The sequence below is a fragment of the Puma concolor genome, chromosome A2 (assembly GCF_028749965.1).
Source record: "Puma concolor isolate L17-30 chromosome A2, mPumCon1.1.hap2, whole genome shotgun sequence".
NCBI classification, from domain to species: Eukaryota; Metazoa; Chordata; class Mammalia; order Carnivora; family Felidae; genus Puma; species Puma concolor.
The window spans coordinates 162,136,242-162,163,670 of record NC_141668.1 but is presented as its reverse complement, the minus strand read 5'-3'; the positions used below and the strand labels follow the sequence as shown (position 1 = coordinate 162,163,670).

The window sequence follows — 27,429 nt, the reverse complement described above, 5'->3', positions numbered from 1 at the left end:
TCAGGAGTGAGCTCAGAAGGCCTTGCCAGCCTGTGGCCAAGCACCACCCCCCCCTGCACTGTCCCAGCCTCCCTGTCCTCGGTGGGGCAGGGGCAGTGGGGGGGGCTTGGAGGTGGGCAGGCAGGTACTCACGCTGACAGGCAGCCGAGAAGAGGCAGTCGTAGAACATGGTGCCCACCTGTCCCCACCCTGCCCCTGCCCCTGCCCCCGTCCATCCAGGGGAACCTGCCCCACGGTCCTCACTCCTTGCCCACCTCTTTGGGAACAGCAGGGTGCGTGGGCAGCTTTCTACCCACAACCTTGGGGAGCTTATCCCTCCCGGTGGATGCAGAGCTCCCGGCTGCCCTCTTAGAATAAACACTCTCCTCCCAGCAGACAAGGCCCAAGCAGGGCCTTCTCTGGGCCGGGGCCTTGCTATGAAGTCAGGAGGGAGGCTGGTACCCGGAGATGCTATCGGGCAGGCGCAGGTCGAGTTTCATGCACATCTCGCTGAGTGATTAACAAGGGAGCTGAGAAGGGGAGGGGCACGGGGGGCAACTGGCCTTGAGGGATGCTGGCTGGGAGCCCCCCGCCCCAGTCAGGATACCATCCATCCTGCCCCCTCCCTGTGGCCTGGCTTGGTCCCAGCAGTTCCAGAAGCCAGGGTAGGGTGGTGGGGTGCATATGTGCCTGCCTTCCTCCAAAGTGCTACCAGGAGCTAAGCTGCCAGTGCCACCTCCCCGGGGGGTCCCTGGCAGGACTGGAGGGTGGTGGGCAAGGAGGAGGGGTACCTATAGTGCTTCTAGTGCCCCAAGTGTTGCGCTACGGTCTTCCCGGGTAGCTGGAGACAGACAGAACTTTTATCACCCCTGTTATTAGATAAGGCAAGCGACAGGGAAAGAGGAAGTGACCTGCTTAAGGTCACCCAGATGGGAAGTGGCAAGACAGGATGCTGGCCCAGATCTGTGCCCACATAAACCTCACATTGTGCGTAGAATCCAGAGTCTCGGGTCATGCTTGGGCTGATACCCCAAGGGCCGTGATAAACAGTGAGGGGGGGCGGTCAACGGGAACCCCAGAAGGACCAGAGCATCGGGAACTGGGCCTTGGCTATGTGGGGACACAGGCTTGGGAGAAGAGCCTGGCCAGGGCAGAAGGGCAGTGCCAGGGAGCAGCGAGAACCTCAGGGACCAAGTCTGGAGCAGAGCTCAGGAACGTGTTATGCATTGGGGGGAGGGGGAGTGGTGGCCAGATGTGGGATGTGGTTGTTGGGGGAGGCCTCTCATTGGCCACACGTGGGACACACATTGGGACAACCTCAGGCCTGCTTGGCCAGCTGCCTCTGCAGCCAGTTCCAGGAGATACCAATCCCTAGATCCGGCCAGAGTCCTCCCTCGTATCCACTTAGGGTTCCCTGAGCAGTGAGGGAGGCAGCCATCGCTGAGATGGGCCCCCGGGAGAAACCTGAGAAAGCCCTGAGTCACGTGAGGGGCCTGGCACACCTGGCCGTCCGTGGGACTCGGGGAGCCAGGCCCAGCCCAAGGAATGGCACCCAACCGAAGAGGCCTCTGACAGGTTTTGCCTAGTTCATGGTCGGCCACTGAGTGGAGGGCTGGCCCCAGCTACCTCCTAGGCCCGGGGCCTCCGATGAAACCGCCTTCAGTGGGACCTTCAGCGGGACCCTCAGCAGCTGGGAGGCCTGGGGACCTGCTGAGACCAGGGGATGGGGAAGCCCCAGGAAACAGTCTGGGATGGTCCTCAAGGCTGGGAGCCCCGGATCTGCCAGGCCAGGAGGGGGTGCCAGGCTGCACCATGAAGTAAGCAGGTGAGATTCCAGAGTCTAATATTTGGATGAGGGGCTTCGTGTGTGTGTGTGTGTGTGTGTGTGTGTGTGTGTGTGTGTGTGTGTGTGTGTGTGTGTGTGTTGGGGCCTCTGCATCTGTCTGTCTGCTTTCTCCATTCTGGGCATGTGCATGAGACCAGGGAGGGCCCTGCAGCCTCAAGTCTATAGTCAGGAAGTGGCAGCTGGTTTCCTGTCCCTCAATCTGATGAGCATCACTTCCTCCCCGGGCCCTGCAACTTCCCCATTGAGACCTACTCACATCTCCAGGACCACGAGCTATGAGGGGGGAAGACTGAGGGAAGCCCCAGAGGCTTGATGACAAGCTGTCGTCCTCACGGACGACAGACGGGGCAGTCTGGCTCTCTCCCTCCCGATCCTTTGATCCTGAAATGACTTCCGTCAGGCGCTCTTGGAGCGGCCTGTGGGTCCTGGGTCCCTCGTCTGCCCTGACCTTGGCTTCCCGTCTGTAAAGCTCTCTTTCGGACACAAGTCTTCCCGGACTCCCAAGGACTCCAAGTGTGAGCTAAGCAGGGAAGACAGGCTGGCCGCAGACCCTCCTTCAGCCAGCCCTGTCTCCTGCAGGCCGGCTCAGTTTCACCTTCCTGCCGTGGCAGCCAGGGCCCGCAGTGCCCTCCTTCCACCTTGAGTTTCAGGCAAGAGGCTGGCAGCCTGTGAGGACAGGCACTTATGGATCTAGAGAGCTGGTCCTGAGCAGGGAAACGAGTTTCCTTCCCATCACCTCCAAAGACACCTTCGGGCAGAGCCCATAAAGTCTGGCGTGTGGTGTTGCTCTCAGTTGGGCTTCCAGCCTGGGCTCCAGGTTGGATCTGGCCCACGCCGCCCCCCCCCCCTCCTCCCTGCGTCCCCCTGGGTCCCTGGTCAGCTCAGATTGCTCTGGCTCTGAAGGAGCCCCTGGCACCTTGCCGCAGCCTTGACTGGTGTCAGTTACCTCCCCTACCCCCGCCGCCGCGCCTGGGATGGGCTCACGTGACCCAGAGGCCACCCTTAGATGAAAAGAGACACTAACCCAGGAGAGGGTCATGGAGGAACCCTGGGAAATCACTGCGAGGGGATGGGGGAGGGGCCAGTGGAGCAGCAAGTGGAATGACAAGGTACAGCCAACCTCCTCTTCCTCAGAACAGATGAAGGAAGCATCACCCAGTAACCCTCTGGGGGACGGGCTCCCCGCCACCGGAACAGGGAGCATCGAGGAACAGAAAGCCCCCAGCACCACCGTGAAAGACAGACCAAAGAAGGAATCCCTAGTGTCACCCCCGTGGCCCATTCACTGCAGCCCACCAGCATAGAGTGGCCCCACGGTATAACGGGGGACCAGGGGAGTGGGAGCAAAGGCCTGACCTCTAAGCACCAGGGGCTTGCTCCCTGGGCATGCATCAGGGAGCACAGGAGAGGCTGGGGGCGGGGAGAGAGGAACATGCCAGGAGTTGGGGGTGCCCTAGGGCCTGGAGTCATGTGCCCTTTCCAAACCCTTGCCCTGAGGTCCCTGGACCCCCAAAGCAGCAAAAACCAGCACCCAGGAAGTCCAGGGCCAATCAGATGCCCTGTATGCTGAGTGAAGTCCTCCGGCAGTGACAGGCGAGGCCTCCCGCCTGCTCTCGGCTGCCCAGGGCTGACCGAACGTGAAGGCTGTGATGGGTCAGGCTGGCACTCACGTGGGTGCTCACCAGTCATTCCACAAAGACCCAGTGGACAGAGCCCCGCCCTCAGGGATAAGGGGATGGGCGTCATCACTTCAGGTGACGATGAGTGTTAAGAAGAAAAATAAAGCGAAGTCAGGAGACGGAGCGAGCCGTGGAGGGTGGGGAGGTGTGGGCGTCAGGGAGGTGGCATCTGAGCAGACACCAGAACAGAGAGGACAAGCCATGGGAAGGTTTGGGACGAGCAGCGCTCCAGGCAGAAGGCGCCGAGAGCGCAAAGACCTGGAGGTCAGACTGAGCCTTGTGGGTTTTTAGAGCCACAGGAAGGCCAGTAGGGCTGGAGCAGATGTGGGAGGGGGCAGGTGGGACCAGGTGGGGCTGGGAGGCTGGCAGATCTCCCAGCCAGAGTTGGAACGCTAGGCAATTGTCGGCAGGGGATGTAGGAAGGGCGGAGCTTTGAAAGCCCTTTCCTTGTGGGAGAGGCCACAGGGGGCCAGCTCTCCTCAGGTGAGAAAGCCAAGGTCAGGGTTTCTCAGAGAGGGTTCCCAGGGCCACCTGCCTCCGAATCATCTGGGTTGAACTGGGTTGTGATGCGATTAATCAATAGTTGCCATCAGGCTCCCTCTTGGGCGCTGTGGGGGTGGATGGTGGTGGGTGGGGGCAGGGGCTGGATCAGGGTGGGGGGGGGCCGTGGAGGTGGGAGAGATGGTGGGTGCTGGCAGCATTTAGGAGGTGGGGCCAAGAGGTCTTGCTCAGGGATGGGTAGGACGGGAATCCAGGCTGGCCTGGGCCCGGGTGTGGTATTTATTAGGACGAGGAAGTCTCAGGAGAGGGCGGACTGGATGAGGGGAAGACATCCAGAGTTCCATCTGGCCATGCTGGCTTGGGAGGCCTGTTCAACCCTGAACGGATGGGTCACAGGTGGCTGGGGTTCAAGGCCACGGCCCAGGGAGTGCTGTTAGCACCGAGGTGGGAGTGAAAGTGGACACACCGGACAAGGCCACCCTGAAGGGACGGGAGGAGGAAAACAGCAAAGGGGGCTGAGAAGGGAGGCAGGAAGTGGGCAGAGACCAGGGCAGGAGGGTGCTTCTGGGAGGAAGGGGACCAGTGTGTCAGGTGGCTCCCAGGGACCAAGGAAGCAGACCAGCAGACTGACAAGGTGGAGCTGTGGGCGACTCCCAACTGGGGCCCTGGGCGGGGGGCGGGGGAAAAGCACAGGCCAGCAGAGGAGAGAAAACGAGTTAAGGAAGGGAGGGGGAACCCTTCAAGGAATTTGAACTTAAAAGGAAGTGAAGCCGTGGGCAGCAGCTGGAGGGGTGCAGGAACTGGGGTTTCTGGTTAAAATGGGAGCTGTTTCACTTTTGCAGGCTGGTGGGAAAGATGTGCAAGAGAGGGACTGAGCCACGAGGCCCTGGAGGGGATGGCCTGGGATTTTCAGAGCTGGTGGGCACAGACCCACCCTGAGAGCTGTGAGGCCAGCTCAGGGGAGATGGGGTCCCTCTTGATAAGTGATGGCGCCTGTCCCCAGTCCCCAGTGAGGTAGGCAGCAGGGTCAGGGATCAGGAGGGAGGAGTGAGATGAGATGATGGAGGTGAGGGTCGGCTTCTTGCAGAGTTGGGAGGTGGGGTATGCTGGTGAGAAAACCCAGCAGGATAACTGGGCAGTGCTGGGAACCTGCTGGAGATCTGCGACCTGGGGACCCTGGCCATGTCCATGGCTGGTGCTCTCAGCATGGCTCCCACATGACATCCCTCCAGGCCAGTCCCTGTGGTAAAGAGTCACCACTTTGAGCCCCTGCTTGCCCCCACCCCCACCCCTCTCTGGAGACCCCGACACTGCCAGGAGCCTAAAGGATGCTGCTCGGGGCTCCGGCTACATCCGCTCTGGTCCCCTGGGGCCATGTCAGTTGCCACGTATCACTCTATATTGTCCTATCTTCCTAAACCCGGCCTTGACCTGCCCCTTCCACAGCCTCCCAGGATGGCTTTGCGATTCCCCCTCCTTCCCTTTCCATTCTGGAAGGATTGAGGGGCTTCAAGGCATTCTCCCCCTGTCCTACCCCCACCCCACCCCTCGGTGCACACTGGAAACCACTGAAGATGCCCAGTCCTGTCTGAGCTCTGCCTCCTCAGGGGCGTGACTCCCTGTCCTGACCCTCTGCTCCCAGTCCCTCCTGCTGGGCCCATCTCTAGGACGTGGGAAAGATGGTTAGGCAGGAATCACGGACACCACGACTCAAGCTTCCCGGCCACTTTCTCTACAGCCACAGGGGAGACTGCAGTGAGAAACAGGGGTCCTTGGCCACGCAATCAAGAAACTGCCCAACCAACAGCCTCCCTCGGCCCCTGGGTCCTGCCAGAAACAAAAAGGGTACACCTCTGGGGAGGCCTCCCAGCTGACCTCCCCAAAGTGCCCCCACGAACGCCTCGCATGAAATGAGGGCAGGCCGTTCGCCCTCCGTCTCCAACAGACGTTTGCAAACTTTAAGTCCCCCGCCCAGTCCTTTCCTCAAGTGGCAGTTTACTTGGGGACAGAGACAGAAACAGCTCTAAGGGCCGCCCTGGTGGAAAGGAGTTCAGGCGCACAGAAGCCTCGTTGCTTGGCCTGACCCCTCCTTCCCCAGAAATGCCCCCCACCGCGTCCCCCCCCCCCCGGGGACCCCAGCAAGTTTGAAAGCTGCCGTGCTGTTGACAGGCACAGTGACAGAGGGAGGGCATCCCTGTGCCCCCCTCCATCCAGGACGCAGGGCTCCCCAAAGTCCTGTCCGAGTCGTTCTCAGAGCACCCCCGGCTCCGAGGACATGTCCACTTACCAGAGACGGTGACCACGATGTACTGCTGGGACGCCGGGGTCGGGGTGGGGGCGCCAGCCGGCTGCGAGGGCGTGGGGGTGGCCGGGAGCTCCGTCACATACTGCTTCTGGCTGCCTGGTGGCTGTGCCTGGGGCTGGGGGCTCTGCAACTCAGTGACATATTGGGGCTGGGGGGTAGCCGCGGCGGCAGGCGGCTGGGGGGGCTGGGGCGCCGCTGCTGGCGGCGGTGGTGGCTGGGGCTGGGCCTGTGGTGGCTGGGATGGTTGTGGGGCTGCCTGGAGCTCAGTAACGTACGCTGGTGTTGCCATGCCAACAGTGGGGGAAATGATAATAAATAAGGCTTTTTTTTTTTTCTTCCTTGGGAAGAAGGGGGGGGAACAAAAAAAAAAAAAAAAAAAAAAAAGAAGGAAAAACAAGAATTAATCTACAGGCGGAGGAAACCAGGGGCAGCTCCTGGCTCCCTAGAGACACGGTTAGGTTCATCGCTAACTTAATTAAATCCTGAGGCTGGTGGCCAGAGACAACCAACCCATCACTGCAGGGGAACTGGTTATGGACTGGGGCTGGCCCACGCTTCTTCCACTCACCCCTGTCCAGGGCTTCTGCCTTCTTCCTTCCCAGCCTCGGCTGCCTGGGGGACCCCTGTGTCAAAGGAGGGTGAGGGAGGGTGGGGTCTTGGGCCCTCACCCAGAGACAAATAGTACACTTCTCCTGAGGGCTCCTGCAGACTGGGCAATGTGCTGAGTGCTTTCTCTCCATTATTTCATTTTAAACTTTGCAACAACCATGCCTGGGTTTGGGTTTGCTCCTGCCAGATGAGGAGCTGAGGCTCAGAGAGGTTAAGGAGCTTGCCCCAGGCCACACAGCAGGCTGAGGCTGAATCCTGGGCACTCTGAGCACCTGAGTAGCTGGCTAATTGTTGGAAGGTAAGGTCGTGGGGAAAGCTGTCTCGCAGCCAGCCTGCCCCAGTTCCCTACATGCCTGCTATTTGGGCTTGGATTCTTGGCTGGGTATCATTCCCAGTGGGGTGCCAGACAAGGGAAGAGTGTTTTTGAGTCCAAAAAGCTCTTAGAGCAGCTTGTGGCCACAGAGGCTTTCAGGCCCTTGAATGGACCGTAATGGGTTACCATAGCAGATGTGAGCTCATCACAGGAAGAGTGCCCTTCCGAGTCTAGGGGCACCGGGCTGGGAGCAGGCCCCGGCCACAGGGCAGGCTCAGCAGTCACCGCTGACCTCAGAACGGGGCCGGCCCAACCAGGCAGAGGCAGCCTTTCTGGCTGCTGAGGGGTCGTGGGTCCCGCTCCCAGGTACTGGGCTAGGCACCCGCCCCTCCTGATGAGCCCAGTCCCTTCTAGCTGACCGCGCCCCTCCCAGTGCTAAGCCCCACCCCCGCAAGCCCCACCTCCCTCTCACCAAGCCCAGAAGATGGGCAAACGGTCCCCCCCCTGCCCCCCCCGCCGCCGCCGCCCACACTAACGGGTGCCATCCCCAGCCCCTAAACATCTGAGGACAGCGGAACAAACACTGGGGTGGTTAACAGAAGCTCCAGCCCCCGTATCTTCGCGGCCCCTGCCAGCCCAGAATAGTATTTGAGTTTGACAGCCCTGCCCGTGGTCGCCTGTGACACCCGTGGGCACTCCAGGCCCCGATGGCCGCTGAACCAGAGGCTCTCCTGCGCTAACCCTTGAGCACCTGTGTGCCATCGCGCGCCAACAGGCAGCCCTCCGGCCACTGGTGACGAGGAGTGGGATTTGCAAGGGGAAGGGTTTGCAAGTGGGATTTGCAAGGGGAAGGACGCGGGGGGTGGGGGGGGGGGAACAACTCTTGGTTGACCGGAAGCCCCAGGAGCCCTGGCTGCGATCACCTCTGCACAGCAGCCCCATGACGGAGGAGCCACCATGGCCATTTTACAGATGAGCAAAACCACGCCAAGGGTGCCCAGCAACTGGTAAGAAGAGGATTTGAACCCGGGTCTCTCTGAGCTCCAGATGTGTGCTCTTAACTGCTAGCCCCACCCCGGGAGCCAGGCGCAGGGCTCACTTACTTCTCTCAATCAGTACATAGCGTGTTCCCTGTTTTCCAGATGGGGATACCTGAGCCCCACGCACAGAGATTAAACACCTGCCACGCGCAAGAAAATGTCATCATCCTGCAGCCCCTGCCCTCCCAAAGTCTTCGTGCCAGCATCAGAGGGGCTGCCTTATGGGGGCTCCTCACACCATCAGGTCCAAACTCCAGCCGAGCTCAGGTGCTCGAGTCACGGCTGCTGATCAGTGTGATCTGTTTGGGGTCAGAGCCACCTCGACACGAACCCTGACTGGTCTCTTAATTCATGAACACATTACTGACCTTCCGCTGGGCCTCAGTTTCCCCATCTGTACCTGGGGATGAGGAGGACACCGATGCATAGGGCTGGTGTAAAGGTCCGACGAGACAAGCCCAGCACCCAGTAAGCCCTGAGAGGTGGAAACCACTATTCTCCTTCTCATTGAACAAGTATCTGTGCCACGTAGAGATGGAGGGGGAAGGGGAAAGAGGTCTTAGAAAGAGGTGCCCAGGGGGACTCCAACCCTGGTGTTTGTTCATCAGCATCACCTACGGAGCTAGTTAAATGCAGGCTCCTGGGCCCCACTGCCCAGAGTCTGGGATGGCCCCAGAGTCTGCTGTTTGAGCTAACTCTCCACCAGATGATTCGAGGCAGGTGGCCCTGGGGGACATCTGTGAGAAACCCTGGCCTGGGCTTTTCTGAGCCCCAGCACGGCTTGCTCCTGGGGTACCTCCCACAAGGAAAGAACTTTAAAAGCTCCACACTTGCAGGTGCTTTCTCCTCCTTGAGGTGCAAAGCCCGAAGGCCTCATTCCTTCCACTCAGGGGCAGGGGAAGGAAGGGACAATGAAGGCTGAACAGCGAAACTGAAAAGGAGGAGGGGAGGGGCGCCTGGGTGGCTCAGCCTGTGAAGTGTCTGACTTCGGCTCAGGTCACGATCTCACTGTTTGTGAGTTGGAGCCCCGCATCAGGCTCTGTGCTGACAGCTTAGAGCCTAGAGCCTGCTTCAGATTCTGTGTCTCCCGCTCTCTGCCCCTCCCCCACTCGGAGTCTGTCTCTCTCTCTCTGTCTCTCTTAAAAATAAATAAACATTAATTTTTTTTTTTTAAGAGAAGGGGAGATTAGTGAAACAGTTAAACCAACTTCTCTATTGGCAACTGTCATTGCCATCAGTCTCCAGGAAGGGCCATACAGGATCCCACGTTTCCCACAATTGTGCGACCAGGAAGCCCTTTTCTTTCCATTCGTGGATGAGTAGGTTAAGCACTGCTCTGCAAGGTGCTCCCTAGAGAGAAATAAGTCACGAATATTTATACGGCATGAGACCCCTTTCTTTACAGAGCAGGGCACACAGAACAAGGGAATCACTCAGCAAACCTGTTCCTTGGCGATGAAACTGCCAAGAAAGTCACCAATGGCTGTATCTATCTTTCAAAGTCAGTTTCTGTTTTGGGAGAATGTCTGCATCAATCATTGAATCAATCAGTCTGTGGGCAGGCAGCCTCTACTGCAACTACTCAACTCTGCCCTTTAGATAATATGTAAACAAATGAATGCAGCTATGTGCTAATAAAACTTTATTTATAGACACCGAAATTTGAATTTCATATCCTATCACGTCAGGACATTTTATTCATGCCACACAATATTCTCCTTTTTGATTCCCCCCCCCACCAATCTCTGAAAAGTGTAAAAATCATTCTTTGTTCATAGGCCACACAAAACCAGGTGGCAAAGTTTGCCGACCTCTGTTCTGGATGCCAGATTCTACAACCAGATGGTTTATATCTTGGACAAGGCCCTCCGAAGGAAATGGAAAGAAAGCTCACTTTCCTCATCCGTAGAATGGCTTCAATGGGGAACTTGCAGGGGAACAGGGAATTTAAATATCATGATGTGCGTTTCCTTGATCCTCTGTAGCCAGTTAGTTTTTAAGACTTCTCTGTAATTCCTCCAAAACAGATCCTAAGGCTGGACACTTCTCTCCACTTTCATCGGCCAATCCCAGTTGTCAGACCCCCACAACACTCTCATTACTGGCTCCTAGCTCCAGTCTCGCCTCTATAGTCTTTAAGATCCTTTGAAAACACAAATCCTATCTTGTCACTCTTGTATTCAGGAGGTTCCAAGGCTCCTATCACGGAAATTAAATAAAATCCTGAGCCCTTCCCAAGACCTCTGGGGCCTTGAGGCATCTAGCCCCTCAAGTCTCTCCTGCTCACTTTGAATGTTCTAGTCAAACTGGCTCTTGCTCCGAGAATGTTCCATGCCTCCTCCTGCCTCAGGACCTTTGCACCCACTCTTCCACCTGACTGACATCCTCTCCTCACCTCTACTCCCATTCTCCACTGCGGGCTGCCTCATATCATTCAGGTCTCAGCTTATATGTCACCTTCTTGGGTCTCAAGTGTGCCTCCCACCCCAAGTACTCTGAGGCACAGACTCCTGTTTGATTTTCTTCCTGGACCTCTATTTCCTTATTTGCTTTTCTTTTCTTTTTTTAAACATTTATTTTATTTTTGAGAGAGAGAAAGAGAGAGAGCAGGGGAAGGGCAGAAAGAGGGAGACAGAGGATACGAAGCAGACTCTGCTCTGTGAGCACAGAGCCCAATGCGGGGCCCGAACTCACGAACCGTGAGATCATGACCTGAGCCAAAGTTAAGAGTCAGCAGCTTAGCCGGCTGAGCCACCCAGGCGCCCCCCCATTTTCTTATCCATAGTTCCTCTTCCTTCCGTGACCAGAAACGCAAGCTCTCCCAGGGCCGAGACCTGGCCCGCCTTGCCCATCACTGACCTCCGGGTCCAGAACACTGATGGGCATGTAGTAGGGACTCAACTTTTACTGTCAAATGAGTGTCCACATGCCAGGAACACACTGTTAATGAGTGTCAAAGGTCACTGTGAATCTACCAATGGACGAGACCTTGTGAAAGAGTTACTGCCTCCTGCCTCTGCCTGCCAGCAGCAGGCTTGTGCAGCAGGGCTGGGCAATGCCCCCTGGTCCAGAACGGGCTGCCCAGCCCAAGAAGAGCATGCAGTGTGCCGTTGCTATCTGCAGGCTGCATCCCCGGGGAAGTCTGCCTGGCCCATCCCCGAGATGTTGAGACGTGTATGGGGAGGGGAGGGCAAGGACTTCAGCTCCAGGGACACCATTCCCACGACACCCACATCTCTGGCTCACCCAGCTGCCTCCTGGAAGCCTTGGGGCTGAGTCTGGGCCCAGGCCCAGGAGAATTTTTTCTGTTTGGCTGCTCTCCTGAAGCGGGAGGACTATTCAGGAAGGAGCGAGGGGAATAACACTTTCCCACTAGAAACTAGAGTCCTGGTATCCAGCTTCCCGGGATCTCTGTCATCTGCCCACACAGCCCAACAAGTGAGTCAACCTTTAAAGCCACTAGGCTCTCACCCAATTCAAAATGATAAAAATAAATACAAGCGGTGTAATTCGGAGGGCTGAGCAGGAGAGGACAATCATGATAATAAGGGTAGCCGCTAACACAGTTTGAGCAATTACTATGTATTTGATGTTCAACATGGATTCTTTTATAGGGTCCATAACACAGGAATATGAGATTAAGAGTATTACCAATGGCCACTGTCCCTCGCTTGGACAAAAGGAAACTGAGGTTAGAGAAGTACAGTAACTCATCGAAGGGCACACAGCGACAGTTGATTGCGAGAAAGCAGCTGATTGCTTCCACAAGCAAACTAAACCAGTGCCCTCAACCCTAGTCACAAGACCCCTCTGGGCTTGGGCCCTTCAAATGTAAAAGTTATGCGGGGGAGGGGGCAGTTAACAAGCCTAGGTAACTACTAACATCGCCTTCTGCTCAAAGTTTGCCTTTCCAACAGGTGGTGGTGACCTTTCTGGCGACTTGGTATTTCCAGTCTGGCTCAGAAAATTAATCTCTGCCTTTCTGAACTTTCAAGGGGTCCTGTCACCTCTCAAAGAGGAACGGGTCTAGAAAAAGTCCCGGAGAAGTGAGACCCCCCCCCCGCCCCTCCCCCCCTTGTCTCAAATTCTTGAGGGAAAGCCTTAGGAGAGCCTGAGACGATCCTTTTCCTCGAAGTTGATTGACTTTAAAAGAAAAGGGCTACAGTTTGCACACCGCCACTCAGCTCTGCTGATGCCGAGCTCCAAAGCAAGACAGAGAACAAGCAAAGTGGACTTGGCCCAGCTGGCTATCTGAAAAAAATAAATCCTTCCCCAAGCAGGTAGATCCTGTTGCCCGCCAAAGCAGTCGCTCAGATTCTCCTGTAACAAACATGGAACACTTCCCCTTTCCGCTAATCTTGATGTGCCGCTCCTGCCCACGTGGCTCTGGAGGCTGGTACCTCCTCAGTGACATGTGACCCAGCTGACACCAACTTGATTGACACAAAAACATGTGTCTGGCCAAGAGAAGCAGCTTAAGAAATCTAAGAAACTTCTCCAGGCGCCATTTGCTTCCCATTCCCAGAAAGGCAGACCTTGATGGGCAAGAAGGTTAGAAATCGTCCCATCTCCAGAAACAAGTCCTCTGGCCAGGGACGATACGAGGTCTAAGAGAGCAGTGCACAGAGAAGCACTCAAGTTTCTGTTCGACTACCTCAGTCACCCCAGATCACTCCTCCCCTGCCATGGGCTTTGACTTCTGCAAACCAAATCCTTCCGGCTGAAGCCATATTCCTAGCCCAAAGTTTTGCCATGAAACTTTGTTTTCCTTTGCTTTCTCTCCGAGAATAAGGGAGATTTAGGAACAGACGGCAGTGTGGAAATCAAGATTAGCTAACAGTTCTATCAAACCATATTCAAAAATAGCACATAGCAGTAAAAGTTCAAAGATGAGGCCTAGAGAAATTCCTGAAAGGAGTCAGAAATCCCTGAAATGTAGAAAAGGGACGATGGCAATGATTCTCCCCACTTTACAGAATGGAAAACTGAGGCCTCAGATGTGGCAGACACGGAGTACTGGGAATGACTGGGGTGGGGTGGGTTCTAAAGCGACGCAGCACAGGTGGCTTTCCATCCCTTTGGGAGGCTGTAAGGCCCTGGCGGCAACTGCCCCACCCGGTTCCCCCGCCACCGGCACCCGCCGGCCCCGCCCACACCTTACGACCTGGCCCCGCCCATTCACCTCCGCCCCGCCTCGCCCCTCCCTCGCTCCCATTGGCCCAGCCTCCCCAGGCCCGCCTCTCCGCACCTCCCAACATATAAAAGCCCCCCGCCCCGTCCAACCGACCTCCACTCGCCGCCGGCCTGCTAGCGCCCGCCCCTCGCGGGGGCTGGGCCCCGGACCCCAGGGGCGGGTGGTGTCGCCCCAGCCGGGCCCCGGCCCCCTCCCCCACGGCCCCGACAGTCGCCGCCGCCATTTTGACCGCCCGCCCCTTCCCCCCGGACTATGATTACAGCGACACCCGCCGCCCGGGCCCCGCCGCCCTCCCTGGCCGGGCCCGCCACCCCAGGGCCGCCCGGGTTACCTCGGCTTCTTCCTACTTCTGTCCGCAGAAGGGCTTTCCAGAGGTCTCGGAGGCGATGTTGGGAGGGGGACGGAACGTGCCGGGGTCCCCGGGCCGGGCAGGGGGGGGTGGGGGTGGGGGTCGGCCGGGCGGTTGTTGTTGTTGACTCGCGTTGCCGGGTTGCTTGGTCGCCACGACTACCGTGGCTATGGCGCCTCCGTTTCCCTCACCGGGGCAACTGTTGCTACCCACCCTACACACGTCATGAGCGGGGGCGGAGTCCCGGGTGATTGGCGGCGCCAGGAGAAGTGATTGGATGGCGCTAGGTCCTGCTGCTAAGCTATTGGTCCTAAGTCACGCTTTTCAACACCCTCTCGACTTCTCGGCGCTCTGATTCATCGGTGTGAATGTCCATCAAAGGAAATTGAACCCTCAAAGGCAGAAGAACCCGTCACTCCCGCAAGGAAGCAGCGGCCTAAGAATAAAGGGGTGGGGTCTGTGAGGTTGGGATTGGCTTGCGGCTGTAAAACCTGCCTTATGGTTCAGCTAAAGGGATGTCAATCCATTCCAAAGGTTTGCCGCGCTCTCCAGCTGGGAACCGTGCGCATGCGCAGCACGCAAAGCCAGCTGGGAGTGGTAGTCCGCTCAGCGTACTTTAAAAGCCTTACCAACTATAAAAGGCGAGAAAGGAAAGCTCTCTTCCTTCAGACTTCTTCCTGCCCCGGTGGGTCAGTTCCTCGCCTCGCGCGCTTACGTCACGGGAGGAATGCAGTGACGCGCGCGGCTCGTCTGTGACGTCAGCGGCGGAGCTGGGCTAGGGATTCAGTGACGTCACTGGGCGCTCTTCCCCTCCCCCCTATTGCCCTACGTTGGTAAGATGGTCGTGGGATGTGAAGGCTGGGTTCGATCCCGGGTCCCATCCCTCGAGCAAACTTCCCCCGCCACCTCCGCCTAGACCCGGCCTCCGCGAGGGCTCCCGCCTCCCCCTCCTATCGGGCCGGAAAAGGTCACCGCTGCCGGGACAACCGCGGCTATCTCCGCCCCGCAGGCGGTGCGGACAGCCCTGGGAAAGGTCTCCTGCAAGCGGAGGACTTAATTAGAGGCTTCTAGCGCGGGCGATAAGCAAAGGTCGGCGCCCAGCACCCCCAGGGGAGTGGGGGCTGCTCACCAAGGCTCCACACCGCACCCCGACGCTCTTCCCCCTCCGTCGCGCCGCCCCCCCACCGTCCTCCTTGCCTCAGTTTCTCCAGGAGAGAAGAGACAGAAGCGGGTCGAGACTAGGTTGAGGGCGCAAAAACTTAATCATCAAGATAAATGACATTCTATCCAATATTTTTTAAGTATCAAAATTAATGGGGAAAAAATAAATCCATGATGACCAAACTACCAAAATTTTAAATAAAGATAGGATCCTGCCAGGAGTGGGATCAAGATGAAGTGAGTCACGCAAGTGCTGGATCGGATCTTGTCTTTTACTTTTTCAAAAACATATTTTAATCCTCAAATTTTTTTGCATTAATTTTGATTTCTCAAAATAGTAATTATCTTGATAAATGAGTTTTTTGCCCTCCCCCCCCACCCCCGCCCTCCCCGCGACCCCCTTCAGTTTTGCGCCGTGGTCTCCACCAGAGACAGGAAAATGAACGAAAAAGCTCAGAGCCCATGGTTCTACTTGTAGTCCTGCTGTGTGACAGTGTGACGAAGCGGCTCTGTCTCTGAGCTGCTGTTTCCTGGTTCAACCAACTTCACCCCTCTTGTGTGCAAGGCCCGGGCTGTAAAAGTAAAGAAAGCAGACAAAACCTCAGGCTTTGCATTTTATTAAGAGAGACACCATTACTAGTGAGATGACTACATAAGATAGGTTTTTAAGGGGCTGTAAGAGTGATATGGGGGGGGGGGGTGGGAGAGGAGTGACAGGATGCAGTGGCCTGTGTCACTTGAGGGAGGGGTCCTGCAATCCTGAGTTGTGAAAAGAAGCCAACTCCATAAAACCCAGGTGGAGGGAACGGCGGGGAGGAGGGGAGGCGGAAGATAAACATCAGGCTGGGGCAGAATGAGCAAAGAGGAAAGCGTCAGGAGGTGAGGTCAGAGAAGCAAAGGCAGCCAGGTGATTCCCCAGAAACCCTCCACCTCCCAACAGCCCCGCAAAGTGGAATATCCACTCCCCCCCCCCCCCCCCCGCCCCACTAGACGGGTAAAGCAAAAAAGCAAATAGAGTCTCAGAGGTAGAGGTAGAAGGAGATTCTTCCGGGATCACGCAGCTGGGAGGCAGCAGAGCCCAGACAGCCTGTCTCCTTTTCTGGGCCTTTCCGATGTGCTTTGATGCCCCGGGGTGTGACCTCCACCGTAGAGGAAAAGCAGCAGCAGTTTCAATCAGCCTGGAAATGCTCGCGGAGCCCCAGCCCTGATAAGTCCACCCAAGAATGAATGCGACTTGCAGGCATAAGGTGGTCAGGATAAATCCCAGCCCGCAGAGCCAGTCGGCCCCTGCAGCTGCGTCTGTGAGACAGGTGGAGGTCCCAGGGCCAGCCCTGTGTGCATGGGGGCCACGGGGCGGGGGGGGGGGGGGGGACTAGAAGCCCTATTGCCACCTCCCACCCATTTCCCCACCTCCCTGAAGTCCCTAACCCCCCAGTGAGCACAGCCAAGCCTGGAAATCATTTCTTCAATCGCAAATATTCATTATAAGCCTTTGTGGCAGGGAAGGCAGTGTGGGCTAGAAATGTTCTATTTTTTTTATAGTGTTTGCATGGGTTTATAGATATAAAAAATTCCCTGAGCTCTCCATTCGAAATCTATGTCCTTTATGTATGTTATACCCCAATTTGAAACTTAAAAACACACGTTATACCATTGGAAGTCAAGTTATACTCTTGACCAACTCCTTTCTGAAACATTGGTAATTAGGGGGGCCTGGGTAGCTCAGTCCATTAAGCGTTCATCTCTTGATTTCAGCTCAGATTATGATCTCACAGTTTGTGGGATCAGGCCCCATGTCGGGCTCCTCGATAATGGCACAGAGCCTGCTTGGGATGCTCTCTCTCCCTCTGTCTCTTTCCCTCTCCTGCTTGCTCACTCTCAAAATAAATAAACTTTTTTTTTTTTTTAATGCAGAAAGAATGAAAGAATTAGAAAAAAATGACATTTTGGGGCTTCCGGGTGGCTCAGTCCATTGAGCATCCAGCTCTTGATTTTGGCTCAAGTCATGATCTCATGGTCTGTTGAGTTCGAGCCCCATGTTGGGCTCTGTGCTGACAGTGCAGAGCTTGCTTGGGATTCACGCTCTCCTTTTCTCTCTCTGCCCCTCCTTCCCTCTTCCTCTCTCTCTCAAAATAAATGAACTTAAAAAAAGAAAAAGAAACTTTGCCGTTTTGCAAAAGCCAAGGAAATCACTGATCTGGGCAATGATCGTCGATGGGCATCATAAAGCAGCAGGTGAGAGAATGACGGGGAACAAACTATGCACAGGGTGCTGGATGGCTCACGGAGCCCAGGGGTGTGGACTTGATCACGGAGGCCAGGCTGTCACCAGCATTAGCTGCCAGGCAGCTCAGCAGCACAGTAAAGGGCCCTGGGCCTCCCGATGTGATGCGAAAGGAAGTTCACAGCTTCCCCTAGGACACACACGTCTTGCCAAAACGTTAAACCTGACTCTGATGAAGTCTCTCAACCTCACATCCAGTTTGCAGGAAATGGAAAGGGTAGAGAAACAAGTTAAATGACAACGTCAGGAAGCGACAGACAGACAAATCCACAGTCGGGGGGGGGGGGGTACCACATGACAACTGTCCCTGTCTCTTCAACAAGTCAGTCATGAAAAAAAGGGGCTGGGGACTTTTCTAGGGCAGGCGGCACCGTCGACACTTGGGGCCAAATTGTTCTTTGTGGTGGGAAACTGTCCTGTGTGTTTTACGATATTAAGCAGTGCCCCTGGCCGCCACCCACTAGATGCAAGTAGCCTCCTCCCCCAGCCAGGTATGACACTGAAAGATGTCTCTAGACAAGCGTCCTTGGAGATACTACCCTAGAGGATGGTACAACAAGGGACAGAAGGGCACAGGCTTCCCAGCTACCCACCAGCAGAGACCAACCTTCTCTCGCATTTAAGCCAGTCATCGGGTCTCTGTTAAACCAAGGGAACCGCGCCTCGGTGGTTCTGTTCCAAACTTTTATATTCATTGAAAGTTTTGCACCGGGTGAGCATACTCACTGAGGTGGGCCACTGGAGGCAACGTACATGTCCATCTTTCTAGCAAGCGGCATGATCCAGACTCCTCAGCCAAGTAGCCCGGCAGCAAAAGGTAGCTTACAAAGTATCGTGCTGATGGGCGTGAAACCCAGACACCATAGCATTTTAAGACCCGGCAACCCTGTTCCTCCCCCAAGCGGCAGGAGAAAGAAATCTCCGTGGAGTTTTGCTAAAAGGGAGAAAAAGAAGAAATTTAAAACTATCTACGAATGTGCCAGCTACCAAGGGGAATCTGACCCTCGCTGCATTGGAATGCAAACGAGACATCCTCCTGTTACACTGGCAAATCATCATAAAAGCCGGTGCGTTTCTGCTTATTATTAAGTGTTCTGCTTAGCAGGCTAGTTCTGACTTTTCAAGCCACACAATGGGGTAAGAGAAAAAAAAAATATCGTAAATGTGTGAATACTGTGCAGATATAGCCATGGATGAAATGGAATCTAGTGTCAGAGGACGCCCAGTCCAACAGGTTTGGGGAACTATGTTGCAAGCGGGGTTTTGATGAGTTAAGGTGATCTTGGGAAAATATTGTTGAAGGTATTGCATCATCGAGCGGAAGGCAAAGTTGGGGGGGAAAAAAAGGAATGAACTGAGATTTACAAAATAACAGGGGCGCCTGGGTGGCTCGGGCGGTTAAGCATCTGACCTCAGCTCAGGTCATGATCTCACGGTTCGTGGGTTCAAGCCCCGCATCGGGCTCTGTGCTGACAGCTCAGAGCCTGGAGCCTGCTTCGGATTCTGTCTGTGTCTCACTCTCCCCTGCTCACGCTCTTTCTCTCCCTCTCTCAAAAATAAATAAACATTAAAAAAAATTAAAATAAATACAAAATTAAAAAACAAAAATCTGAGATGTGAGGGACGCTTGGGTGGCTCAGCTGGTTAAGCCTCTGACTCTTGATTTCAGCTCAGGTCATGATCTTGAAGTTTGTGAGTTCAAGCCCCACGTAAGGCTCTGTGCTGACTGCACAGAGCCTGCTTGGGATTCTCTCTCTCTCCCTGTCTCTCTGCCCCTCCCATGCTCTCTCTGGCACATGTCGTCTCTCTCTCCCTCTCTCTCTCCCACCCCCCCAGTCTTTCAAAATAAATAAATAAACTTTTTAAAAAATCTGAGAGGTGATCCCCTAAATACTTGGGCTTTGAGAGAAAATGCTTGGGACACACGCGTATCCACATGCACTTGTGTCAACCTATTCCCACCCCCCACCAAGTGGTAAGACAATTTTTGGTGGGGAGAGGCTGAAGGAAATAAGTTAATAACTGCTTTGACTCTCTTAACAAAAATGCAATATATTACTGAGCTAAAAGGGTACAGATGGAAATCTAGTACACAGTCCCATTGTGCCAGTCACAACATACTTGGACACACATACAAAGTGAGCATATAAACATACACAGTGGTACATCCTATTGTTTGAGGTTATGTACCTGTTCAGGAACACAGGGCAAATGTCTTAGAGATTCTGGCAGTGGTTTGGGAAGAGCAAGAAATTGGTTATCTGGGATGAAATTACACCAGTGGGCACTTTGCCTGGACCAGGGAGGGCATAATAGTGTTTGGGGAGAGATGGGACTGGGTGAGACCTAGGTTCACTGGCATTTGGGGAGCATATAGCAGATGGCAAACGGCTGAGGGCCAATTGGGAGGTGAATGGAGACAGTGAATGTAGGTTAGATGTATTTGGGTCAGGAAGACAGATTTGAAATCTGCACTAATATGGTGGCTGCTGGGGGCGGGGGGGGGGGGAGGGATACCTTTTCTTTATTTTTTTAATGTTTTTGAAACATTTATTCGTTTTTGAGAGGGCTCGAGGGCTGGGGGCGGAGCAAGGAGAGAGGGGGACAGAGGATCTGAAGAGGGCTCTGCACTGTCAGCACAGAGCCCGACGCGGGACTCGAACTCATGAACCGTGAGATCATGACCCGAGCAGAAGTTGGACTCTGAACAGACTGAGCCACCCAGTTGCCCCTACCTCCTATTCCTTTTTCTGCCAAACTGCTCTGGCTGGGACTTGCGGTACTGTGTTGAATAAAGGTAGTGGGAATGGGTACCCTTGTCTCGTTCCTGTCTTAGAGGAAAAGCTTTCAGTGTTATACTATTATGATGTTAGTTGTGGGCTTGTCGTACGTGGCCTTTATTACGTGGAACTACGTCTCCTCTATGCCCAGTTTGTTGAGAGTTTCCGTTACGAAAGGATGTTGGATTTTGCCGAATGCTCTTCTGCATCTCTTGAGACGATCATTTATGATTTTTGTCCTTCATTTTGCTAGCGTATTACACTGATTTGCGGATACTGAGCCGTCCTTGCATCCCCGGAATAAATCCCACTTGATCGTGGTGTGTGATCCTTTTAATGTATTGTTTGCTAATATTTTGTTGAGGGTTTTTGCACCTACATGCATCGGGGATCCTGACTAGCAATTTCCCACATGCTGTTAAAATTCAAAGTAACTTGGGATGCCTGGGTAGCTCAGTCAACTAAGCGCCGGACTCTTGATCTCAGCTCAGGTCATGATCTCACAGTTCACGAGTTCGAGCCTGGCGTCGGGCTCTGCACTGACAGTGCAGCCTTCTTCGGATTCTGTCTCTTCCTCGGCCCCTTCCCCACTCTCTAACACACGCCGTCTCTCTCAAAATAAATAAATACCCTTAAAAAAAAATAAAAGTAACTAAAATAAAATACAACGAACAACTTAGTTCCTCATCGCTATTGGACACATTTCAAGCGCTCAGTAGCCAGCTGGTGGCCACCATGGTGGAAAGCACAGATATAGAACACTCCCACCCTCGTAGAAAGTTCTGTTGGTCTGGGCTGTAAATCAACTCTGAAAAGACATTTCACAGACTCAGGGAAATTTGAATATGTGTTCGGCGTAAGATGATACCGAAGAACGCTTGTATACTTGTCAGTGTATAAATATCCTTATTTTCTAGAGATGCATGTTATACGTAGTATTTAGAGACGAAAAATGATGCCAGTCAGGTTGACTAGGGTGTTTAAAGCACCGCAGAAGACCAGGCGTCCATCAAATTCTCAATAAATGTCAGTGTTCATTAATTTAAAAGTTTGGAGAAACGGCAACCTGGGAGAAAATACTTATCCCCCATCGGATAACCAGATAAGAGATCTCCTTAATATATAAAGAACCCCTAGAAATCAAGAAGAAAAAGATCAACAACCTAAAAAATAACGGGCAACGAAGGTGACCAGAGAGGAACGAGAAAACTGTAATAGCTCTTGAACACATGGAGTATGTCCCACTGTACTTATGGAAGGGAAGTGTAAATTTTCTCTATTCCGAGATACCATTTTTCACCTGTTATGCTGGCAAAAATCCAAAGGTTGACACACTCTGTGGGTGAGGCCATAGAGGAGCGGAACACCCGTTAATTGCTGGAGGGAGTGTGGATTAATCTATCCCCCAAAGGGGAAATTTGGCAATATCTATAAAAAGCACAAATGCGCATATTGTTCGAGCCAGAAATCTCACTTTGGGGAATTGTTCTACTGATACACTTGCATATGTGCGAAATGACATTTCTACAAGGTTTTTCACTGCAGTGTTAGCTCCAGAACAAACGGATGAAAAATGTCGCCCGTCTCTGGGAGTGAAATTAACTATGGGACATCCACACAGCAGAATACTACCCAGCTGTAGAACAACAACAAGGTGGGTGAAGAGAGTTTCAATATGGGGAGATCTCCGGCATTTGTTGTTAAGTGGGGCGGGAGGGGGGGAGCAAGGTGTAGCAGAATGTATAAAACGTGCCACCCTGAACTGAAGTTTTGACACATGCTACAACATGGATGAACTTGAAAATGTCGTGCCTGGGGCACCTGGGTGGCTCAGCTGGTCCAGCATCTGACTCTTGATTACAGCTCAGGTCATGGCCTCGTGGTTTGTGAGTTCAAGCCCCACATCAGGCTCTGCACTTGACAGCGTGGAGCCTGCTTGGGATTCTCTGTTTCCCTCTCTCTCTCTCTCTCTGCCCCTCCCCTGTTCATGCACACACTCCCTTGTTCTCTCTCTCTCTCAAAAAAAAAAAATTAATTAATTAGAAAAAGGAAAAGAGGGACGTCTGGGTGGCTCAGTCAGTTAAGGTTCCAACTCTTGATTTCCGCTCAAGACAGTGATCTCACGGTTTGTGAGTTCGAGCCCCGCATCAGGCTCCGTGCTGTGTCAGCTCGGAGCCTGCTTGGAAGTCTCTCTCCCTCTCTCTGTGCCCCTACCCACCCCCTCTCTTTCCCAAAATAAAGAAATAGACTTAAAAATTAAAGAAAAGAAAAGAAAAGAAAACATTGGGCCAAGTTCAAGAAGCCAGACACAAAATGACAAACGTCATAGGAGTTTACTCACACGAGGTACCTGGAATGGGCAAATCCATAGAGACCAAAAGGGGGAATGATGGGTGCCTGAGTGGAAGGGGGGAAGTGAGAGATTAGTGTTTCATGGGGACAGAGTTTCAGTTTGGGAAAATGAAAGAGTTCTGAAGAGGAGCGCCTGGGTGGCTCAGTGGGTTAAGCGTCAGACTCTTGATACCGGCTCAGGTCGTGATCTCAGGGTTCAGGGGATTGAGCCCCAGGTCGGGTTCTGTGCTGACATCGTGGAGTCTGCTTGGGATTCTCCCTCTCTTTTTTTCTCTCTCTGTCTCTCGGCCCCTCCCCTATTGTGCACGTGTGTGCATGCTCCCTCGCTCTCTCTCAAAATAAATAAATTTTAAAAATAAAATTTAAAAACATCTGAGAAGATTTAAAAACATAGGGGTGGTAAACATGGATGGTGGGGACGGCTGTACAACAATGCGACGTATTTAATGCTGCTGAACAGGACACTTAAAATGGTTAAAATGACATATTGTATGTTATGTATATTTTACCACAATAAACAATTAAAAACATTTTTTTAAAGTTTGTTTATTTTTGAGAGCGAGCCAGGGAGGAGCAGAGAGAGAGGGAGACACAGAATCCGAAGCAGGCTCCAGGCTCTGAGCTGTCCGCACAGAGCCCGACGCGGGGCTCAAACCCAGGAACCGCGAGATCATGACCTCAACCGAAGCCGGATGCTTAACCGACTGAGCCACCCAGGCGCCCCACCACAATTAAACAATTTTAAATGCTACCTTTCATGTGAAAGTAGGTGTGTGTATGTGGGGGGGGGGGGGGGAGGATAAGAACCTATATTCACATGTTTGTACAGGTGCACAGAAATTCTGGAAGGATACTCGGGAGACTAAGAGCAGTGAGTTACCTGTAGGGGAAAGTGGGGGCTGAGATTGGGAGGGAGATACCGCAGCCGATCTTATGCTTTTTATTTCCTGATGCACCAGGCTGTACCGACCATCCAGAAATAGGATTAGTTAAGTTTGGAGAGAGTGGTTTTATTTAGGATTGGTAAACTTTGGGTGCATTTGTATGCTGACCAAAAATAATAACGGTAATGAAAATAATAATGATATTGGTAGCAGGCGGGCTTTCCTAATTCTTACGTGTTCGTTTCCTGTGGCTGCTTTGATAGTTGCCACAAACTGGGGGGCTTACAAAAGCAGAAATGTATTCTCTCATGGTTCTAGAGGCCAGAAGGCTGAGATCAAGGTCCGCAAGGCCATGCTCCCTCCAAAGACTCTGGGGGAAGGTCCTTCCGTGTCTCTTCCAGCTTCTGGTGGCTCCAGACATGACTTGGTTTCTTCGTGTATATCACTCTAACCTCTGCCTCTGTCTTCACATGGCCTTATCTCTCCTGTGTCATTGGGTCTAGGGTCCAACCGGATAATCCAGGACCATCTCATCTCAAAGGCCTTAATTACGTATGCAAAGACCCTTCCCGCAAATAATATCAGGTTCAGAGTTCCGGAGGGTTAGGACGCGGGGAGGTATTTTTGTGCAGGGTCACACCCAACCCACCGCACTTACCGTGTGCTGTGCGTGGTGCTCAGCACTTTACAGAATTTCACCCAAGTCCCCAAACGGCCCCAGGAAGGAAATAGGCCTATTTTTTAAATTTTCTTTCTTTTTTTTTTTTTTAGTGTTTATTCATTTTAGAGAAAGAGTGTGTGAACAGGGGAGTCGCAGAGAGAATGGGGGACCGCTGTCAGCACAGAGCCTGACGTGGGGCTCAAACTCGAGAACCGCGAGATCATGACTTGAGCTGAAGTCAGAGGCTCAACCGACTGAGCCACCCGGGCGCCCCAGGAAATATGATAATAAACTCCGTCTTCCCAATGAATTCAGAGAGGTGTAAGGCCTTTCTCAAGTTCACATAGGAACTGGAATTTGAATGCAGCTATATTGGGCTCAAAACTCTGATTCTGTGTGAAGCACAAAAGAGCCTTCTGGTTATGGGCCAGGCAGTCAAACTCAGACAGACAGCAATTATTTCCCAGCGAGTTTGTTCTTTGCCAGCCCTTGAGCCAGGCACTGGGGATATGGAGAAAAGGGCAGAAGGGTACGTCCCTGGAGAGTCGCTGGGAGAAGAGGAGGTGGGGGGAAGCATTTTATTCATCAGCCCTTTCAAAGCAGTACAATCAGATATGACTCCCGCCTCCTGGAGCATTGCCTGGGCCCAAGACACCACAGGGGGCAACAGAGGCCAGGAGTTTGTCATGAAGAAAAGGACAAAGGGATAAAGTTCGGATCCAGAGAGAATGTGTCAAGTAGAAATAACAGAAGTACACAGCGCTGCCCGCCGGCCCCGGGATGTTTTAAGATGCGCGCATTGAATCTTCCTTGTTTTACAGGTGAGAAAACCAAGGTACAGAGAGGTTAAATGCCTTCCTTGCCTACTACGGTCACACAGCAGGAAAGAGGCAAGGGTGGGATTCCAACGCAGCTCAGCCCATCATGGGAGCCCCTAGTATTGTTTATTTAAATCGACGTGAAATTGACGTAACACAAAACTATGTTAACTGAACAATTCAGCGCAGATAGGATAGTCACAATGTTCTGCGACCACTACCTCTGTGCAAAACATTTTCACCCCCGCAAAGGGATACCCAGTAGTGATCACTCCCCATTCTGTCCTCCTCCCAGCCCCTGGCAACCACTAGTCCGCTTTCTGTCTCCAGGGATGTGCTTATTTTGGGTATTTCGGATCAACGCAATCCTATAATATGTGACCTTTTGGGTCTGGCTTCTTTCACTCGCTGTAATGTTTTCAAGGTTCAACCACGCTGTAACGTGTATCCGAACCTCATTTCTTTTTATGACCGAATAATATTCCATTGTATGGATCTACCGCATTTTGTCTATCCATACATCTGTTGACGGGTTGTTCCTGCTGTTTGTGTGAATAGTGCTATCAACATACATGTACATGTAACACTGAAATGGTTAATTTTACCTGTAAGAATTTTACCCAGTATTTAAAAAAAATGAATGCCGGACGCCTGGGGGGCTTGGTCGGTTACGCGTCTGACTTTGGCTCAGGCCATGATCTCACAGTTTGTGGGTTTGAGCCCCGCGTCGGGCTCTGTGCTGACAGCTCGGAGCCTGGAGCCTGCTTCGGATTCTGTATCTCCCTCGCCCTCTGCCCCTCCCCTGCTCTCTCTCTCTCTTTCTCTCTCCCAAAAAGAAACATTAAAAAATTAAAATAAATCAATAAAAATAAAAAAAGGAAGACTCTCAGCTGAGAGGACCTAGCAGCAATGACATACGCGTCCCACCCCCACCCCCAGTAGTGATGGACACACCCAGTGCCCAGGTCTTGACTTCCCATTGCGATACTCCAATAAAAGGGAATCCTGACTCCTTAGGAAAGCGTCTGATTCTAGGACTGGGGCAGGGAAAACACGAGGCAAGCCCTGCGTTTCTTGAGGTGCCAGGAAATAAGAAGTGCTAAAAAAACAAAAAGAAGCCAACAAAAAATACGGAGTCACGGCGGCGAAAGGACAGCGCCTGAAATAAAATGCTTAGAGCAGGAGCCAACTGAAAGAGCTCCCAATGGTCACAGCTGGAACAGTGCGAGGAACAAAATAAATAACAATAGTGTCGGGTTACAACCCAAAGACTGAAATAACCGTTCACAAGTCCATATTGGTATAAATAAATGATTGAATGAACAAATAACTGGAGACAGAACAACTCTTCCTCCAGAATTCCAAATAATAAGTGATAGTAAATGTGGAAGGGATGAGGTACGTGGAAAATTACTAACAAACAAACACCACAGTAACACTTCTATGCACACAATCTACCCAGAATGCTAGCACGAGTGGGTAAACTGGGAAACAAGATCTTTGCAGAGCCTCAAAGTGTTTCATCCAAAGCGTATCTCAACTACTGTACTGTAAAAAAAATTTTTTTTAACGTTTATTCATGTTTGAGAGACAGAGCATGAGTGGGGGAGGGACAGAGAGAGAGGGGGAGACACAGAATCTGAAGCAGGCTCCAGGCTCTGAGCTGCCAGCACAGAGCCCGATGCGGGGCTTGAACCCACGAACCACGAGATCATGACCCGAGCTGAAGTCGGCGCGTAACCGACCAAGCCACCCAGGTGCCCCTCAACTACTGTACTTTTGACGTATGTCCACAAATCCTTCCAAATTCTCCCTTCCCAAAAGGTGGAGCTTCGTTCTTCTATCTTGGGGGGTGGTTGGAAGGGGTGTTTCTGGACCCGAGTCATAGTTACGCAGTATGTTTGGTCTGTGAAAATTCTTCCGGGTGTCCACGAATGATCTGTGTGCTCTTCCTTAAGTGTGTCATACTCTGATCACAAGTTCAATTGATGGGGCTCCTGGGTGGCTCAGTTGGTTGAGCGTCGGACTCTTGGTTTTGGCTGAGGTCATGATCCCAGGGTCATGGGGGCTAGCCCCATGTTGGGTTCCGTGCTGAGCATAAAGCTTGCTTGAGATTCTCCCTCTCCCTCTGCACCTCTCCCCACCTCCTGTTCTGTCTCCCTCTAAAATAAAAAATAATAAAGAAGGCAAGAGAAATGCACAAGGAAAGAAGGAAACAGAACTATCTGTCCCAGAAACGCACATGTTGGGGTTAGAATCGCAACAAAATACAAAGAAGCGACAACTAAAGCTACCCCTAGGGGGTGGGAGGGCCTGTGACAGGATTATGCAGCGGGGGATGTCTATGCTGCTGGCACAGTCCCATTTCCTGACCTGAGCGGTAACAACATGGGTGTCTTGTTGATGATTCTTTCAACTGCACGTTCTGGCCGAGTCAGCTGACACTCGCTTGTGAGACCTGATGGTTGACTCTTCGGGACTCTGCTGACCACGCAGACGTGATATTGGTAGCTTGAAATTGGCCGGAAACCAACAGCTGCTACAAACCAGGGTCTTTTTAATTTCTTTCTTTCTTTTTTTTTTTTTCCTTTCTTCTGGAGAACTCATTGGTAAACGCTTCCCAGCACATCCCAGCTTCTTGATGTATGTTATCGTAATTAAACATTTTAAAGTT

The 27,429-nt window shown here is 53.0% G+C and overlaps 1 protein-coding gene and 1 long non-coding RNA gene across 9 annotated transcripts in view; one reads left to right on the top strand and one right to left on the bottom strand.

The window, feature by feature from the left end:
- Window positions 1–13,905, bottom strand: part of RFX1 (regulatory factor X1) — a 31,931-nt gene extending 18,026 nt beyond the window's left edge. For 6 of the 8 annotated variants that reach the window (XM_086698891.1, XM_086698897.1, XM_086698892.1 and 3 more), the window contains exons 1-2: window positions 13,798–13,895; window positions 6,293–6,648 (exon numbers count right to left, since the gene is read on the bottom strand). In XM_086698891.1, the coding sequence (XP_086555017.1) occupies window positions 6,293–6,599 (307 nt within the window). In that variant the 5' untranslated portion in view covers window positions 6,600–6,648; window positions 13,798–13,895. Of the gene's footprint in view, window positions 1–6,292; window positions 6,649–6,878; window positions 6,934–13,797 lie in introns of all 8 variants that reach the window. The other 2 variants (XM_086698895.1, XM_086698896.1) reach the window with 2 other exon arrangements.
- Window positions 1,326–27,429, top strand: LOC147583742 (uncharacterized). The gene is made up of 4 exons (XR_015248506.1): window positions 1,326–1,804; window positions 12,190–17,211; window positions 22,950–23,163; window positions 24,064–27,429. It is a non-coding gene; the product is annotated as an uncharacterized LOC147583742 (long non-coding RNA).